We start from the raw sequence: 19,437 nt of genomic DNA on the forward strand, positions 1-19,437 counted from the left end.
GAGGCTGACCTCCCCCCACCCCCCACCCCCACCCCCACCCCCCACCCCCGGGTTGGAGCATGGCTGCATCCCTGGACCCTCAGATCGACGTCCCCCTGGAGGTGGAGGGATGCTTAATAATGAAGGTGGAGAAGGAGCCCGAGTGGGCGGTGGAGCCCTCTCTGGAAGCATCGGACGGCTGCGAGTCCGAGACCTTCCGCAGATGCTTCAGGCAGTTCTGTTACGAGGATGTGGCTGGACCCCATGAAGCTTTCAGTAAACTCTGGGAACTTTGCTGCCGGTGGCTGAAGCCCGAAGTGCGTTCCAAGGAGCAGATCCTTGAGCTGCTGGTGATCGAACAGTTTCTCACCATTTTACCGAAGAAGATTCAGGCGTGGGCGCAGAAGCAGTGTCCGGAGAGTGGAGAGGAGGCGGTGGCCCTGGTGATACATTTGGAGAAAGAGGCTGGAAGGCTAAGACAGCAGGTGAGAGAGGACTTTTTTTTTTTTTTCCAGATTGTTGTATTTAGAAAGAAGGGGACGCATGAGAGACTCCTAACTCTGGGAAACGAACAAGGAAGGGGAGGTGGGCAGGGGGGTTGGGGTGACTGGGTGATGGGCACTGAGGGGGGCACTTGGCGGGATGAGCACTGGGTGTGATGCTATATGGTGGCAAATCGAACTCCAATAAAAAAAATTGAAGGAAAGAAAGAAAAAAAGAAAAAATAAAAGGACAGGTAAGGCCGGGGGGGGGGGGGCGGGCAGGGATGTCTTGCAGATGGGGCTTGCTATGGAGGGAGAAGTGGTACTAATGAGAGACCTTTAAAGTGAATCTACTTAAAAGAGAGTCAGAATTTCATATTAAATAGAAAGATTTAAAAAAAAAAGAACCCTTGCTTGAAATATTATTTTGCAAATGAAGGTAGACATTATGCGTCACAATATTTAAGTCTCCGGCGTGTTTCTCAGAAATTATGTGAGAGAACAATACATTATGCTTTTCAGGGTTGGACTTTTGCAGCCTGATCCTAAAGAGGGCCGTTTACTCCAGGAAAGAAGCACAGAACTTCATCGGTTATCCCAGGGCCCTCTCTAGTCCTTTAATATTCCAATGTGTGTCTTCTGAAGTGCCCTGGATGCCATCATCCTTGTCACTCTTCTCTGGTTTAACCACCGGCTCCTCATTTGTCAGTGGCATTTCATGGTCTTCTGGTTGTTTTCAACAGCCCTTTCATTAACCTCATAAAATCCTGCAAGATTTGCAGTTTCACCTTGCACGGGATTTGCATTCGTATAAAGACCTGTCAGCAGGCTGCTGTGTTGGTCAGGGATAGATGAGACATGTGGAGATTAATTTTATGTTTTCAGTTCAGTAGTGAATGTATCTCACTAATCTGTGAACCTTAATAGATGTAGCACTCAATGTCTATTTTTTTATTTTTTTTATTTTTTTTTAATGTCTATTTTTTTAAAAAGATTTTATGTATTCATTCATGAGAGACATAGGCAAAGGGAGAAGCAGGCTCCCTGTGGGGAGCCCGATGCAGAACTCGAACCCAGGACCCAGGGATCATGCCCTGAGCTGAAGGTAGACGCTCAGCCACTGAGCCACCTGGGTGTCCCTCAGTATCTATTCTAATAAAGGAGGCTCTGTATTTTACTCCTGATGGATTTTTCCTTCTCTGTATACTAAGAAAGAGCACTGTCTTGTTTCCTTATACCTAGACTTCTGGACGGTACTATTTCTCCGATGCCCTTGGGGACTCCATTGGGAATGGAGTGAAATTTTCATTCCTTCCCACATCTTCTGTCCTTCTCTGATATCTTTCTGGGGGGACTTTGGCCCTCATTGGGCCCTGTTCTCCTCCCTCTTTCCATTACAGCACTAGCTTTTATTTCCCAGGTTAACAGCCCTGTGCACTCAGAGAAGCAGGTCCCACTGGGAGCAGCGTGGGAGGTAACGGACTTTCAGCCAGAGCAGGTGGAGACCACTGGAGTGGTGTCTCTGGAGGAAGCTGGAAGCCTCCACTCAGGACACAAGGAGCAACTGAACCGAAAGAGAGAGCATCGGCCTTTACCCAAGAATGGTAAGAAGAACTCAGAGCATGCCCAGTGCAGAGACCATGGCAGATGTATTTTGTAACTCTAACACCGTGACTTACTCAGATAGGATCCCCTCAATACCTTTTTGAAAATAAATTGAATATTTGGGGAGAAAGGCTTCTTTAGCTTCAAGAGGTGGGAAGATGCACAGCATAAGTAAAAGGCATATCTTAAAAATAGACTCTGGGGAAAACTGAGCTTGCCCAGACTGGCCTCAAGGACTTGCAGTGAAATGTAAGAATCTCCCAGTCTGTAACCAGCTTGAATTTTTCTGTCCTGCCGTGTATATATGTGTATGTGTTCTTGGCTGACTATAAACAACTTTAAAGACTGTGTGGAAAGGGAAACAAGATACTTACTTTAAAAAATTGATTCACAAGTAAGGCATCACAGAAGTAGCATATGAGAACAATAAAGAATAAGATTTCATAGAGGAAGGAGCACAGGCTCCCTAGCTGCCCTGGACATTAATAAGTCAAGTAGGAGGAAATTGAACACCCTGTCTTTCCCTGTCCACTGTGATCTCTCCATTCCAGCAGTCTGGTGTCAGGCTGAGAGGAATGGAAAAATCATTGAACTTACAGTGGAAGGCTTGGGTTTTATACCTTCTTGTCTCTGCCCCTCTGTCTGTCCGACCTAGGGCAAGTGATACGGGAAGGAGCATTGATGCACAGAGGTTAAGCAATGAGGCTTTAGGGGCAGACAACCAAGACATAAAACCTAGGTCTGCCATCCTTTATCTGTGCAGCCTTGGTCAGGTTACCTAACTTCTCAAACTTTCCATTCTGTCAATTGTAAAAGGAAAGCAATAAGACTGTTAGTGTTAGATTGAAAGAGGCAGCATAAATGGACCAATCAGTACATTGGTGGTCAGTAAATGTTACTTCCCTTTCTCCAATAATGGCACAATTATTTCTAAACCCCAATCTCAGAAAGATTTTACACAACCCCTCACCAAGTAGCAAGATTCACTGCTATGTACCCAAACTCCTTTATTTTTCCTGAAATTCATGTTGTGATAGAATTCATTGCAAATATTAATGTTTTCTGAATCTCGAGGTTCACCTAGATCACATGCTCTCAGTTACTTTAGACAATAAGCTTAGTCCAGTAAATTTATGGTGTGTTTGGATTTTGCCACCCCAGGGTGATAAGGAACTCACAAAGTGGAAAAGTATGTTCTGCTGAGGTACTTACCAGGAGGGTGCCACTGTGCCTGTGCCACTCTCCCCACTTGAATACACACTGCCTCTAATAGCTTGCTGAGAAACACACACTGAACAGTATCTTTGCTTTTCACCATTTTTTTTTTTTTGTAAAAATGAAAATCCTTTTTTGGATTTCTTTCAGTTAGCAAAAATAGGTACTGATGTCAATGTCTTTTGCAAAAAACAAAGTGGCATCACATGAACTTTCAAGAAGCAGGGATATCTGTATTATGTTTCCAGGAAATGATTCAGTTTGCTTCTTTGAAAAGTAGTGGAGCAATATTTTGAGTTCTTTTTTTTTTTTTTTTAAGATTTTATTTATTCACGAGAGACACAGAGAGAGAGGTAGAGACATAGGAGAAGCATGCTCCCTGCAGAGAGCCCAATGCAGGACTCAGTCCCAGGACCCAAGGATCCCAAGGCAAATGCTCAACCACTGAGCCACCCAGGTGCCCCAAGCTTTTGAGTTCTTGATCACAGTAATATTCATTCTGCAAGTTTTCCCTAGACAGTGAGTTCCAGAGTTGCTTTGTGTATGTTTATATATGTTCCTCCTGGTTTTTGAGGGAGTGTACTGTGTATTTGCCTGTCACGTCCAGGACTACGTATCTATGTATGTATGTATGCTAACTTCTTTATCATATGAAAGCATTGCTTAACTCATGCTAGAGATTGCAAACTGGTAACTCACATGCCACGTCAGACTTGTTGTGTTTCACCTACAAGGAGTTTTTGGTTTGGGGATTTTATTTGTTCCTTTTCAGTTCTCAAGGTTAAAAATTTTTGAGATTTTATACAAAAGTCCAGATTTCTGGCTTCTGAAAAAAATTAGAAGCTCTCACTATCCCAGGCCCACTGCTGCCCACTGAAGCATTAACTGGAAGTGGGCATCAGCTATATGTCCTTTCAGTGGTGTGTGTGCTGTCCAGTTCCCCCATTCCTCACCTGGGCCCTTTCACAAGGCACTTTGTCCGCTAACTCCCTGAGATCACTCACATTTGTGAGCCTGGCTTCAGGGTACCATGGTTTCGAATATTGTTCTGAACTCATTAATGAAATGACCAATTTATATTTGCTGTCTTTTTTTTAATATATGTTCATTTCTTAAAAGGAGAAGCTGCATGAATTAAAGGACCTAGAACCTTGATTGTTCCTTTCTCTTTTTTGCAGCTCAGCCTTCTCCCTGGGTTCCTGCCCCTGCTCACGAATGGAACAGCATGGATCAGGAAGTAACAACCACACGACAACCTGTTGTGTCTCAGGTACGTGGTAAATCTTCTCTCTGCCTTCCCTAGGGTATTCGGTCCCATGAATTTCCTGTGCCTTCACTGTCCTCAGACTTTTACACTGTTCCCCCCTGACTCCTTTTGCAGAGAAGACTGGACCCAGCCTTCTGATTAATGAGACTCCTTGCTGGATCATCTCTCTTATGATTCTTTATAATATCTTCTGCTTCATTTGGCACATCATACACACTTGGTTCCCTGATTTTAATTCTTCTCTGGGGCCTTTCTGTGTTTCCTCCATGATCATTCATCCTTTGAAAACCCATGTGGTTATCTTGGTAGTCATTGCTGTTAGTGTTGTTACAGGGACCAGTGAAAGATGTCCACATGGCGAGAGGTTTTTCCTACAAAAAGAGCGTACATCAGATTCCCGCTCACAGAGACCTGTACCGGGATATTAGGAAAGAGAGTGTTGGGAACATGGTCTCCCTGGGTAAGGATTCTTTCCCTTTTCACATAAAAGATTTGGGGATTTTTGATATCTTTATTTCTATTGATTATACATTAGTTAAAAGTGTCAACACCTAAAGGACCTCCTTGGGTTATCTAGTCATTTCTGTGGCCAGCTCACCAGACCTAGTAATCAATTGTCCCTGTACTCTTCCCCACTCCTTCCTCTCTTCCAGTTCAAAATAGATACACATTCTTCTAACTTAAGGTTGAAAACATTGGTAAGGTATTATATACGACTGTCATATCCTTACTACTTAAATATAAGCTTATACATACTCACTAGACTAAAAGCTTTATAAAGTCACAAGGTCTCTTTATGATTTGTTCTTGTTTAACTGCAGTAACCCAACACTTTGCATACAGCTGGACCCATGGGTGAGTGGCCAGAAAATAATTGTTGGATGGATGGAAATCTTACAGATGGAAGGAAAAAAGTAATATCAATATAATAACCTCGGCGGTATGTTGTGAATTATTTAAATAGCACAAATTTACAGGCACACATAACAACTAAAGTGTCACTTTAGAAGCAAACATCTGAAGGATTTGTCACCTGCGTTAGTAGTAGGCATAGGGGATCCCTGGGTGGCTCACCAGTTTGGCGCCTGCCTTTGGCCCAGGGTGTGATCCTGGAGTCCCAGGATCGAGTCCCGCGTCAGGCTCCCAGCATGGAGCCTGCTTCTCCCTCCTCCTGTGTCTCTGCCTCTCTCTCTCTCTCTCTCTCTCTCTCTCTCTCTCTAGGTCTATCATAAGTAAATAAATAAATAAATCTTAAAAAAAAAAAAAAGTAGTAGGCATAATAAGTACAGTTTGTTCATACATAACCAAAAAATCAAAGACTGCTTATTAATAAAATTACAGGCCTAAAATGTGTACTAGCCCATACTAGAGAGGCTGTAGACGTGTGCTAATAGGGTAACCACCAGCCACATAGGGCTATTTAAATTTATAGAATTAATTAAAATGAAATAGTTAAAAATTAAGTTCCTCAGTGGCGATAGCCACTACCAGAATATTTATTTATTTTTTATAATGTTGTGTTTCTTCTATCTTTTTAAGATTTTATTTATGGCCGGGGGGGGTGGGCGGCGCAGAGGGAGAAACAGGCTCCATGCAGGGAGCTGGGTGTGGAACTCAATCCCGGGTCTCCAGGATCACACCCCAGGCTGAAGGTGGCACTAAACCGCTGGGCCACCAGGGCTGCCCACCACCAGAATATTTAATAGCTGTCTGGGTCAGCACAATTATAGAACATTACTGTCATCACAGAAAGTTCTGTTGGATAACACTACATTAGCTTCTAAAGTTTAGAGATTATAAAACAGGCTATACCAAACTCAGTGAATAAAGATGTACCAACAATTGTTTATAATTAGAAAGCAATTAAAGCAACTGAAAGAAATGACTAGAGTAGGGTGGCACTGATGAGACAGAGATAGCAAGGCAGTCCTCCCAGAGCAGTAGGCATCCCAGCTGTCTGCCTGGGTTTGCACATGCAGGTATTTCCTACTGCAACCTCAGCTCACATGGTGTCCAGACATGGCATGCTGCATGAAAGTCCTGAGTAAAATGTGCCACTATTGAGATGGGGATCATCTTCCAAGAATTCAGATTTAGCCCAGTACCTTCATATGTACAGGTGACCCTTAAACAAGATGGTTTGAACTGCGCAGGTCCACTTCTACATGGATTTTTTTTTCAATAAATACTGTGAATATGTTTTCTCTTTCTTAGGATCTTCTTAATAATATTTTCTTTTCTCTAACTTATTTTATTAAGGAACTACAGTATGTAATATATATAATATACAAAACACGTGTTAATCGACTATGTTATCAGCAAGGCTTCTGGTCAGCAGTAGGCTATTAAGTGTCTGGAGAGTCAAAAGTTACACATGGATTTCAACTGTGGGGTTGGTTCCCCTAACCTCTACTTTAAGAGTCAACTATGATTACAGTGGAAGGACCCAAGTCCAAAAACACCTGCCCCAGTCTTTTATCATATATTGTAAATGAATGGCTTATAGGCTGATTCTAGCCTATACACATATTTTGGCTTTGCACAGAGTTTTAATTTAATATTAGTTTGTAAATCCAGATTTTCTATATCTCTTCAAAAGTCAAATATCAGCACAGGCCCACCTTCTCACATAGCAGCAATTGGCCAGAGCCAGATCAAGGAGCTCATGCTGAACTGCCATATTTTTCACTCATTTGCACTACCAGCCTGGTACTTATAGATATTTGAGCTTTCATTAACCTTACGCTTAACTCTCTCATATAAAAATAAAGAGCAAATCTCCAGCCCCATGGTTCTTTCAGAAAGGATTTGATGTGATGCTCCTTCTCTCGAGAATTCTGTGAAGTTTCTGTGTGTAGTATCCAGAGAAGAAACCAAATTTTATTACATCCCTATTGGGCATTGGGATCAGACAATTATTTATATGATATTCCCAGCATTTCTGTGAACAGAGGCTAGCATTCCCTAGGAAACTGAAACTCAGAGATTAAGAAACTTTCCCCTGGTCCAAAAGGAAAGCAGGGTTTGCTGAGGTCAGGGTTCACAATTAAGACATGTTGATCTCCACAGTGCTGTAAGGCAACAAACTATTGATGTGCTTCCCTGTCCTTACATCTCTTTCCTATTAACCTTGCCAGATGTATCCCAAAATTCTTGACTTCTATCTCCTAGCCCCAGAGTGTGTGTGTGTGTGTGTGTGTATGTGTGTGTGTGTGTGTGTGTTGGGGTGGGAGTATGTGGAGAGCAGATATAAGCACACTTGATTTTATAATTTTATAAGTAACAAATGCTAGTTAGGAGTAAACACTGAACCCAAAACAATGTGAGACACTGAGAGGGAATCAAAGTTAATAAAATATATTTTTTACCATTAAAGGTTTTTCCTTAACAGCTAGCTGGAGAAAAAAGTGGTACATATGTGAGAAGTAAAATGGGAATATAAACTAGTAGGTGATTGTGCCAAAGAAGAGAGATATAAGGAAAACTATAACTATACAATAAGTAGTAAGAATTACCATGCTGTGCACTGTCATGGCTGAGGAAGGCTCTAGAAGTGAGGGGGATTGCACAAGACCTTTCAAGGATAGGTGTGAACACGTCCAGGAGGGCATACTGCAGCAGCAGATTAGGGCGTGCAGCTTTGACCTCTGGGTTTACCATGGAATGTGTTTCTCTTCCTGTAGGAAGTACTGCATCTGCATCTAGCAAGATTGCCCGGTTGGAGCAAAGAAAAGAGCCATGGACTTTAGGTCTACACTCTTCTAACAAAAGGAATATTATTCTACGAAGCAACCACATCAAGGAGAAGCCAGTTCATGCCACTCAGATCCCTGCACGAAGTGCGGGGAGAGTGTGGGGCGAGCAGCAGCACTGGGGTTTAGAAGACGAGAAGATAGCAGGCGTGCATTGGAGCTATGAGGAAACAAAGACTTTCCTTGCCATTCTCAAGGAGTCTCGCTTTTATGAGACACTACAGGCTTGTCCCCGAAACAGCCAGGTGTATGGGGCTGTAGCCGAGTGGCTGCGTGAGTGTGGCTTTCTCCGAACACCGGAACAGTGTCGGACCAAGTTCAAAAGCCTCCAGAAGAGCTATCGGAAGGTGAGAAATGGCCACGTGTTGGAACCCTGTGCCTTCTTTGAGGACATGGACGCTCTGTTGAACCCCACAGCCCATGCTTCATCTGCTGATAAGCCAAAGGAGATTCTCTCTCTCCCCAGACTAAAGAGAGTTGATATCAGTGCTAAAGAACAGATCAATTTGGTGGAGGAAGAAGATGCCGCAGAAGAATCTGATGGTGATGAAATAGGCATTGAATTTATCCGGAAGTCTGAGATTCGTGGTGCCCCTGTCTTGTTTCAGAACCTCAGTGGTAAGAATTGTGCTGTTTCCTTTGGGTATGAAAATGGATGATAGGGGCTTGTGGTAAAAAGAGTAGATGGGAGGCAACCAAACCAGGAGCGTGCTGTCGTGAACACCTTGCCACTAATCACTGAACGTACTCTCTGGTGTTTTTTGCTGCCCTGGGGCAGTCTGAGTAATGGCCATGGAGGTTCTTTCTCAGGCTAACGCACAGCATGGATTTGAGTATTTGGAGCCTATAGAAAGATGATAGAGGGGATCCCTGGGTGGCTTAGTGGTTTGGCGCCTGCCTTTGGCCCGGGGCGCGATCCTGGGGTCCCGGGATCGAGTCCCGCGTCAGGCTCCTGGCATGGAGCCTGCTTCTCCCTCCTCCTGTGTCTCTGTCTCTCTCTCTCTCTCTATGTCTATCATAAATAATAAATAAATATTTTAAAAAAAGAAAGATGATAGAGTCAAAGGACTGGGGAGCCCACATCTGAGGACTGGTATAAAGCAACCAGTTGTATTGAATTATAATAAGTTGTGTTGAGTTATATATAATAAGTCAATTGTGTTGGGTTCTAGTAAGTCAAAGATACATTTTTATACTATTTAGCATAACCAGTTGAAGAACATATAACTAACTAGAGTAAAAAAACTGTAATTGTAGAAGAAGACAAGAAAGGAGAGAAAAAGGAACACAGAGTAGATTATTCCAATGGAAAACACAGGAAGATAGTAGACATAAATCCAAATACATCATTAATTAAAAACTTAAGAGACTAAGATTGTCAGTCTTTTAAAAAAAAATATTCCTTACAAGAGATGCATGTGAAGTGTAAGATGCAGAGATCTTGAAATTAAAAGGTAGAGAAGATATACTATATACCATGTAAACAAAAGCTGGTGTTGAAACTGGGGACATGCAGAACTAACCCGGTAGTTAATGACTGGGTGACAGTAGACACACTGTATAAGTACTTTGAGCTTCAGTTTTCTCATCAATAAAACATGACCCAGGATTCCGGGATCCTTAGTGTTAAATGAGGTGGTAGGTAAAAATGGAGGAAGGCATTCTGCAGATGTTAAACACAGACATCTCCGTTTTTCGTGATGTGCATGATAAAAAAAGAGAGGCAGAGGCAAAATAAGAGAGAGACTTTATTCTGGTTAAATGCAATGAGACATAGCTAGGTGTCACTATTATTAGGAAAGTTTCTCCACTCTGCCTTATGAAAAAGATGCCTGGGTGGCTCAATCAGGCGTCTGTTTTAGGCTCAAGTCATGATCTCAGGATCCTGGGATTGAACCCTGCATCCTGCTCCCTGCTCAGTGAGGAGTCTGCTTCTCCCTCTACCTCTGCCTACCCCTTCCCCTGCTCATGCTTATGCTGTCTCTCAATTACATAAATAAATAAATAAATAAATTCTTTTTAAAAGAAGATGGTAAGTTCTTAGAGTGGAAAAATCAGGCTAGGAGAGTTGGGGGTACACTCATGACTACATTCAAAAGAGCTCAGAAAAACACGGGGAAGATGCATCATACTTGTACAGGTGCTCCCCAATCTGGAAATCCGTAGACACAAGGGCAGACCCAAACATGGGAATGCAGTGCTATCCTGGAGGAGATCACCAGACAAGACTGAGGATAGAAGTGATTTCTTCATACTCACAAAACACACAAAAACCATAGTTTAACAAACTGTATTCAGACATGTCCTGAGAAGTTTGATTCTCCCATAGAAGCAGAACATCTGCTCATTCTTGTGAGTCATTTCATCTCTCACAGTAGAGGACTCAGTGACATCAAAAATGACTCTGGATTAGTTCTCCTCTTCAAGGAAGACTGACTTTTAACAAGTGTCCTCCTCTGTTAGTTTTAACCATTTTGAAAAAATAGTTGTATCCTTAGTTAATCACCATAGCAATGGCAGATCTGAGGGACTACATTCTTACTCTACCAAATAAACTTTGAGACCAGTTTAACAATTTCAATTTAAAAATCCCATTGGGATTTTGACTTCATAGATTCATCTGATAATTGATACCTGTACAACTTGAGTCTTACTATTCAGAAACATAGCGCCTCTCTGTGTCTTCTAGTTCCTTGATGACTTTCAATAAATTACAGATTTTTTTCTCTCATTTTTTGCATATCTTCTCCCCCAGGATATCATAGTTCCTGTTGCCACTATGAATGGGTTTTCTTTTACCCCTTATGTTTAGAGGCTGCAGACTCTTTTTCTTATATCTTTGAATTTTATCCTTCCATTGCAGGTGTACACTGGGGGTATGAAGAAACCAAGACTTTTCTTGATATCCTCCGTGAGACTCGGTTTTACGAAGCTCTCCAGGCTTGTCATCGGAAGAGCAAGTTGTATGGGGCTGTGGCTGAGCAACTGCGTGAGTGTGGCTTTCTCCGGACACCGGAACAGTGCCGGACCAAGTTCAAAAGCCTCCAGAAGAGCTACCGCAAAGTCAAAAATGGTCACGTGCTAGAGTCCTGTGCGTTCTACAAGGAGATGGATGCCCTGATAAACTCTCGGGCCTCTGCTCCTTCCACCAACACCCCAGAAGAAGTCCCATCACCCTCAGGGCAAGAGGGAGAGGATATTGAGATTGAACCCCAGGAACCAATAGGCTGGGAACCGGAGGAGGCCTCACAAGAGGCGATGGCTGAAGATTCTGGCAGCGAGAGAATGAGTGATGAGGAAATTGTACAAGAGTCAGCATTCCAGGGGCCTCCAGGTCTACTGCCAAGCCCAAGTGGTAAGGACCATCAAGGGGGAAGTGTGATTTACTGCAAAATCAGTAACAGCATATAGCTCATGAGTATTTATTCATTAAGCAGACATTGAGGATCCTGTGCTGTGTGAGAAACGGGGGACCTAGCAATGAACAAAACAAAGTGTCTTTTTCCTGGTGCTTCTATTCAAAGAATTCTAGGGATTCGGGCTTTGGGATCTCAGCCTTGGTTTTTGTCTATTTGGGTCAGTGTTTCATGTCACCTGAAAATACTATGGGGAAGAAGAACTTGCAAAAAAAGTCAGAGAAAGAGGTGTGTCCATAGGCTCAGAACACAATAGTCTCAGTCCTTTGTGACATGCCTGAGAAAAAGGACAGGCAGAGGCAAGATTAGAGAGAGACTTGACTCTGGTTCCCCGCCCACCGGCATGTTTCCCACGGACTGTCGGCGCCCTCGTGGGCATCAGTCCCAGGCTTCAAACTTTCAAGACTAAAATCACTGTCTTCCTTCCTGCATCTTAGCTCTTCCCTGTGTCCTCCCACATCCTGACCTAAAACTTCAGAGACATTTTTGGTGGTTTCTCTCTCATGATTTACATCCAAGCAGATACTTTCTTTCCGCCTGTTGTAGAACATCTGGACAGATCCCCTCTTTAGTTAACACAGCTACCAGCTGTGGTAGGAAAGTCTCAACCTTTCTCTGCTTCTTGCCAAGACTTTTGTAACAGACCCCAATCCAGGTTTCCTCATCAGGCTTATGTTAAGATTCCACAGCCATCCTATCTTTCTGTCCTTTCCTTCCAGCATTCTCTGCTCATTCAAAACAAAGGCTAGAGAAGGGGCATCCATGTGCTTTCTGCTAATGTCTATACAGGAAATTATAATTTGAAGGCTGAAATCGTTAAGTCTTATATAACCCAGGGTTTGGTTACTGGAAACAAAGTCCTTTAGTACCATCCCTTGTGAGTCTCATTTTTTAAATCGAGCTGCAGACCTGTTGCTAAATCGTCAGACTCTGTCTGAGCCAACCACGAGGCTGTGACTTCCTCCAAACCCCAGGACAATGTTGGACCCAATGAGAATGCCTCAAAAGAACTGCTAAATGAAAGATGACATTGTTAGGGCTTTCACTTAACTTAATGGACTGACTGATGGCTGCCTTCCTCTCCCCGACCCATCCCACAGCCCCCCTCCCCCTACTTGGGACAGAGAGATATAAGCAATCTCAACTCAATGTCTGCAAGGACAGGGATGTTCAAACTGGCAAGTAGAAACAAGGCAGCATAGTAGAATGCTGAAGAACAGAGGTTTGGGGATCAAACAAACCTGGGTGAAATAATACAGTCTCTGGAATTTGATTCAAAACAATCTGGGTAGAGGGAGCAGAAAGCAGGTGGGAATAGAAGGGAAACTAGATTGGCCATGAGTAGATCATCATTAAAGCTGGGTGAGTGGCTCATGGAAATTCATTTTACATACTATAGTCTCTACTTCTCTGTGTGTTTGAATTTTCCATAATAAAAAAGTTCAAAGCCACACAGTTATTAGTAAGGAATCAAGATGGAATCAGAACCAGGGCAGTATGATTCCAAAGCCTGTGTCTTTTCACCACATCATACTGTGTGTCCAGAAGACCTCCTGGAAAAGCTGGCAGCAAGATGCACCTTGCAGTGAACATGGGACATAGACAACAGGGTGAAAGGGAGGTAATTCCAGTTTGAGGAATGATGAGAATTAAGATTTGAATTTGTGTGGTCTATGTGTGAGACAGCTGGAAAAAAACAGTGACAAGAACATTTGAAGAGAAGGAAGAAATAGCCTTGGGTAGGATATCAGTGAACTTGGAAGTCCATTGAGGAATTGAAACCTGATCACTGGAATCTGCTCTGAACACCAGCGCAGTGTGTTTTAGCACAGATGTGAAATTTTGAAAGCAGGATGGGTGGGAGTAGAACCTCAAGGAGAACACTAAGTTGGTCCCCTGTTAACTCAGGATATGGGTGGAGAATAACAACTTGGATTTCAATTCAGGAAACATTTCAGAAGGCCTACTTCATACTAGGTGTTACTGGCTGCTCGTGGAACTGAATGAAAATAAGGCATAATGAATCAGAGAAGGGTAATAGGACCCAAGAGGCCAGATAAGTATGCAGGGATCCTAACAAAGCCCCGTAGGCCATGCTCTATATGTTAATACAGGACTGGTCTGAAATTACAATCACTTTTTTTTATTTTTTTCAGATTTTGAAATTGGAGGTAGTTTCAAGGAGGACACAACACAGGTAATATATAAGGACATGGAGCAGCATAGGGCATTAATAGAAAAGTCTAAAAGGGTCATTTCCCAGAATGCTGATCCAGGTAAATACTGCAAAAGGGAATACATCTCAGGAAGACAATGGGAAAACCTTCAAGGAATCAGACAGGGGAAGCTGATGTCTCAGCCTAGAGATTTAGGGAAAGCTGTAGTGCATCCGAGGCCTTTCATGGGGAAGAGACCCTACCGACTTCTCAAATACGGAGAAAGCTTTGGAAGGAATGCTCGTCTTATGTGCCGAATGACCCACCAGAAGGAAAATCCTTATAAATGCAGTGTCTGCGGAAAGTGCTTTGGTAGAAGCAGAAGCCTAATCAGACATCAAAGAATCCACACTGGAGAAAAACCCTTTAAATGTCTTGACTGTGGGAAAAGCTTTAATGACTCCTCCAACTTTGGTGCCCACCAGAGAATCCACACAGGGGAGAAGCCCTACAGGTGTGGAGAATGTGGAAAATGCTTTAGTCAGAGCTCGAGTCTTATCATACATCAAAGAACCCACACTGGAGAGAAGCCCTATCAGTGTGGGGAGTGCGGGAAGAGCTTTACCAACAGCTCCCACTTCAGCGCCCACCGCAGGGTTCACACTGGTGAGAACCCCTACAAATGTGTGGATTGTGAAAAAAGTTTCAATAACTGCACACGATTTCGAGAGCATCGGAGGATCCACACTGGAGAGAAGCCCTACGGCTGTGCCCAGTGTGGCAAACGTTTCAGTAAGAGTTCTGTCCTCACCAAACATCGGGAGGTTCATTCAAGGGAAAAGCTTCTGCCGCACTCACCGTCCTCATGTTCCCCAGAGAACCCGCCTAAGGGAAAGACTGATGAATTCAGGAAAACTTTTTGACGTTGACCTCTTCTTCTCCTACGTGCCCCCATTAGCCATTTTACCCCAGCCTCACCGTTAGAAGCAATCTTTTCTTAGCTATGAAGTGTAATTCCCAAGATGAGCTTGAGAATAAACTATGGGTCCACCTCATGTTCTCACCTCTGCCTCTAACTTGACCAGTCCGTTCCTCTCAACTTCTCCCTTAGCAAAGTGGAGAAGATGTCCTGTGTGGGTTCAGAATGACAGTCCCTTCAGGATGTCGAGACCTCTGCTGTGGGATTGCCAAGTTCAGCACCATTCAAGGTCACTCCACATGGAGGAGAGTTGTTTTCAAGCAGACCCAACATGCTGAAAGTTTCCTGTTGCCCACCACATAAGATCCTGGACCCAACCTGATCACAGATCTCTTGTTCGGGTAGAACTTTCAGGAGTCTGATCAGATTAACACCACATCTTAGTTTTGAAGACAAAAGGGACATTGAGATTGTAGCGCTTCCTTCGGAAGTCTGTTGCACTATATACCCTTTTGGTCGAGGTGATCCACACTGCTAGGGTGGAGTCCTTGTATTGTCAATGAAACCATGTAACTAACACCTCGGCCTCCACAGAGAAGAGAAGCACCTGCTCACCCACCATGCTAACCTCCTCCAGATGTGAAGACCAAAACCCCCTGGGCTGCTGCTTCTCCATCCTCTGATCCAGTTCCTCTTACCATTTCTTGTAAGTCCTACACTTACCTCCAGGGTGTTCTGGATGCTTCCATCTGACTCCTGAACCACCAGGCCCTCTCCAGAGTAAAGAGGATGCATGTCCATGGTGGGTCTCATTAAAGTAGAATCTTCACTCAGACACATTCTACTCTACAACTGCTCTGGTTCTTACCTAGAACATGACTGGCATGTTGGCATATTTCATGCCCCCCATCCCCAATACTTTAGTAATATTATATTAATGATAGTTTTCTCAAACTTTAAAGGGATAGGGAAAAAGTGCAGTAGAAACTGAAAACCTTCACTGTTTCTAAGACCAGTCAGACTCCTTAGGCCTGCTCTAGATCAGATAGCCACCTCATTCAGACTGTGACCTCCAGGGCTATTTGTTAAATACACCATCCTTTTCTGAGTCTTCTAGTCCCTGTTCTTAGAATCTTCAACCAATCTGCTCTAGATCAGATAGCCACCTCATTCAGACTGTGACCTCCAGGGCTATTTGTTAAATACACCATCCCTTTCTGAGTCTTCTAGTCCCTGTTCCTAGAATCTTCAACCCAATTGTAGAGCCCTGAGTAATTTATATAACTCTATAGCTTACTGAGTAAACATGGAAGGATTTACAGACACCTCCAATTTAGAACACTATTGTCATTTTCCTATTTGAAAAATCTCTTTGATAATTCCTTAGCACTAGCCCAATAGGTCTTGAAGGAAGAGCCAAAATGGGGAGGGGAGAGACAGGGAAGTAGTTGATTCATTTCTGGAAGTTACAGATGAAACCAAGAAATCTGAACTTCCAAGGTGGTTGCTCCAGGATGAGGCCAATGACATTTATACCCTTAGTACATAGGTAACCCTGGGGGTGGGGGGAGGGAGGGTTTGATTTGGGAAACAGGTCCTAAGTTTGGTGGAAAGACAGCCACAGTCAGAGCTGTGCATAGCTTCTTTTGATCTTATCTCTTCTCTGCTTTGTCAGATGTTCTCTTATTTGAAGACATCTGGAGATAATATTTTTCCTTTGAGTATGTTTGAACCTTTCAAAGCCTATTCAACATTGTACCAAGTGGGGTAGGCAGCGTAGAAAGAAATCCATTTCATGGTGCCAGAATAGGATGTGGCCTGCTAGATGGCAGGTGACTCAGGTACACATTGATACATGTTTCTGATTTACATTTGTTGGAGATGTTACAATTGTTCACACCTTGGTAGGTTGGTTTCCTGCGTGTGGTCTGAATTATAGACTTCTAATGGTAAGTGCAGTGTCATGTCATTAGTGTGCCTAGCACAGTGAGATGCGTGCGGTGCCCGTGGGCGTGTGCTTGTATTGTGTAGATGTTCCGGAATTCCAGCTCTAGAGAAGATGCACATGAATAGAAATAAATCTCCACTTAGTAATACATACACAGGATTGATACTTATATCAAAGCATGATTCAGGAAAGTAGATGATTTACGCGTAAGTATTTATTAAGTACTGTTATATGTAAGGCCATGTTCCAGGCTCTATGAGAGGAAGCGAAAATAGAAAAGGACATGGTGCCCCTACTCAAGGAACTTGCAATATGACAGAGGAGGCATTCCAGCAAAAGGTAATTAATGCCATTCACCTTCATGTCACTTGCAAAAGACCAATGATTCAAGCATGAGAAAATCACCATCGCTTGCAAAAGAATTTTTCTGAATTGCCTAAAATTGTATACCTCTGCCTCTCAGACGTCCCCAGTGGCAGAAAAGGTGCAGGACCGATTCCATCTCCAGTGGAACAGAGCAAGTCTGTGTGAGTTTCACATGCCTGGGGTCACACAAAGGTGGAACCCAAGTTCCCTGCCTATATTCCTAGTGGTAATTTGGCTTTTGGACGTGGGTTAAATTGCCTTCATGAACTTTGTCTCTGCAGAAGAAATAGAAGATCCTACTTACCATCTTAGACCAAGACAACTTGCATTTTGTCTTTTTTCAACTGGAGCATGAAAGTCAAAATGAATAGTGTGTGTCTTTTATATCACATAACATTGCCTTTATGAAGATCCATAGGAAAAGATTTTTTTCTGGGTCTTGGTACCAGGGAAAGCTCTGATCCTAAGCAGGAAAAAAAAAAAAAACAAACACTGTGATTTTTATAACTTACTGCTTTTCTCTCTTTGTTCTGGCTGCTGGAAAGCTCAACAAAACATACAAGCCACCTCAACCAACTACCTAAAACCTATATTTGTTTAATCCTATTTCATTTCTTTGAAGATTACCCCAATTCCTATTTTTTAAAAGTCGTATGAACAAATGGACATTTTATTCTCTGACATCTTATCCAAGGCACTTTGGAAACTGGCTTGTATTCCCTGCCTACACTTGCTTTGTTACCCCCACAAATACCTCCAGTTCCTACCAGTGATTTTATTACACATACAACCTACCTTGTTTATAAATCTTTAAAATGGAAACTTCACACATATGCTTAAGCTGTTCAGGGCAGCCTGCCCTGGGGGAGCAAGCATTAGACCAGAAGCCAAAAGGGACACATTTTAGTCTTGTCACTATCGCTTAACCGAGTGTTGTTTGACAAACCTCAGCCTCTCTGGGCCAGTGTTCCTTTTTTTTTTTTTTCTTTGGGGTCGGGGGGCAGTGTTCCTTAGCTGAAGAGACATGGAACTTGATTGCCAAGACTGCTCTGGCTCTAATATTTAGTGAGACAGCAGGGCGTGGCATAAGTGAGGAAGAGGTCATAAGACCAGGTAGCCCTCCTAGCCCACCGCTGCAGGCCGCATCCCAGGCTACACTTCATACTTTAGGAAGAAGGAGGCTGTGAGCAGCCCAGGAGCTTGCGCAGTGAGGAGAAAGACTCATCATTCATGTTCACCAGAAGGCGACTTGTGAAGCTCCTTGGTAGCCGATGGCAGGTAGCTGCAGTGAAGAAAGTCTGTATGTGAGGTCTCCTGCTCAGCAATGCACGAGACTCAGCTGTGAAGGAGCTGGGCAGCCCCAAATGCAAGGCATGTGTGAGCAGCCTGCACAGCTGTTGGCTTTGGCCTCTGAGTGCATTCCAGGTGTCAGTGTATGTCTCTTCATTGTTTTGTATTCACATTCACTTAGATGTCTTCTTGAAAACTTGTATGTGAAATAAATGTCTAAAATAAGTGACTCCTGTTGGTGTTTGCCACAATTTGAAGGAGGTGTTCCGTTAAGGGAAAAGACTACTGATCCAAAAGGTCATAAAAGCATATCCCAGTAGCTCTCTTAAAGAGTCTTGGTGTGATCCCAGCTCCCTGCTCTCCCCACAACACAGACTCTTTGTGAGTTCCCAGCTGTCCGTGTGCAGCAGCCCTTGGAGCTGTCTCCACCACTGTCCCAAGCATTGGCTCTGATTCTAGGGTGGAGTTCACCCCAGAAGCACATAGCTCATGTACTCTGAGCGAGGCCCCCACCCACAACTTTTCCTGGTGGTGAACAAGTATCGACAATTTCCCCCAAAGATGCAGGATCCCCCAGTGTGGCTTTGGATTTACTGTTTTCATTCAAAGAGTTCCAGTGGTTTCCATTTCACCCTTGTTCCCCTAACAGTTTCAAATCCACAGGTCGTAGAGCCAATGTGGAGATTTTGCCACTTGGCAAGGATGGATTTCCAACTAAACTCACAGGCACTGTAGGAGGAGCCACAGGATGGATTTAGAGAGCCATCCACCTAAAGGTAGGGTAGACTGCATGCATCTCTCACCTGGGCTTTGTAAGCCTCTACTCTGTGCAGCCGACTGCAGCAGTAGGCCACAACCATTCACCCAAGGAAGTGAAGATGATGGCTTGCAACACTCACGTGCACTGTTCTGTCAATGTTGTCCCACAAAGGCCTCTATTCCCTCCCAGACATTTAGGTCTGTGAACTGAGCCAGGTCTGGGAAATTAGATGAGAGACTTCAAATCTCTAAGGGAAAAACAAAGTCTTAAGGCCTAAAAATT

The 19,437-nt window shown here is 43.4% G+C and overlaps 1 protein-coding gene across 1 annotated transcript; it reads left to right on the forward strand.

Moving 5' to 3' along the window:
* The first annotated feature begins 42 nt into the window (after nucleotides 1-42).
* Nucleotides 43-18,668, forward strand: ZKSCAN2 (zinc finger with KRAB and SCAN domains 2). Its single transcript, XM_041746874.1, has 7 exons — nucleotides 43-464; nucleotides 1,882-2,065; nucleotides 4,460-4,551; nucleotides 4,882-5,008; nucleotides 8,232-8,918; nucleotides 11,164-11,655; nucleotides 13,873-18,668. Exons 1-7 carry the CDS (start codon nucleotides 60-62, stop codon nucleotides 14,793-14,795), a joined length of 2,910 nt encoding a protein of 969 aa, XP_041602808.1. The 5' UTR covers nucleotides 43-59; the 3' UTR covers nucleotides 14,796-18,668.
* Nucleotides 18,669-19,437: the final 769 nt, after the last annotated feature.

Source organism: Vulpes lagopus, chromosome 3 (assembly GCF_018345385.1).
Source record: "Vulpes lagopus strain Blue_001 chromosome 3, ASM1834538v1, whole genome shotgun sequence".
NCBI lineage: Eukaryota > Metazoa > Chordata > Mammalia > Carnivora > Canidae > Vulpes > Vulpes lagopus.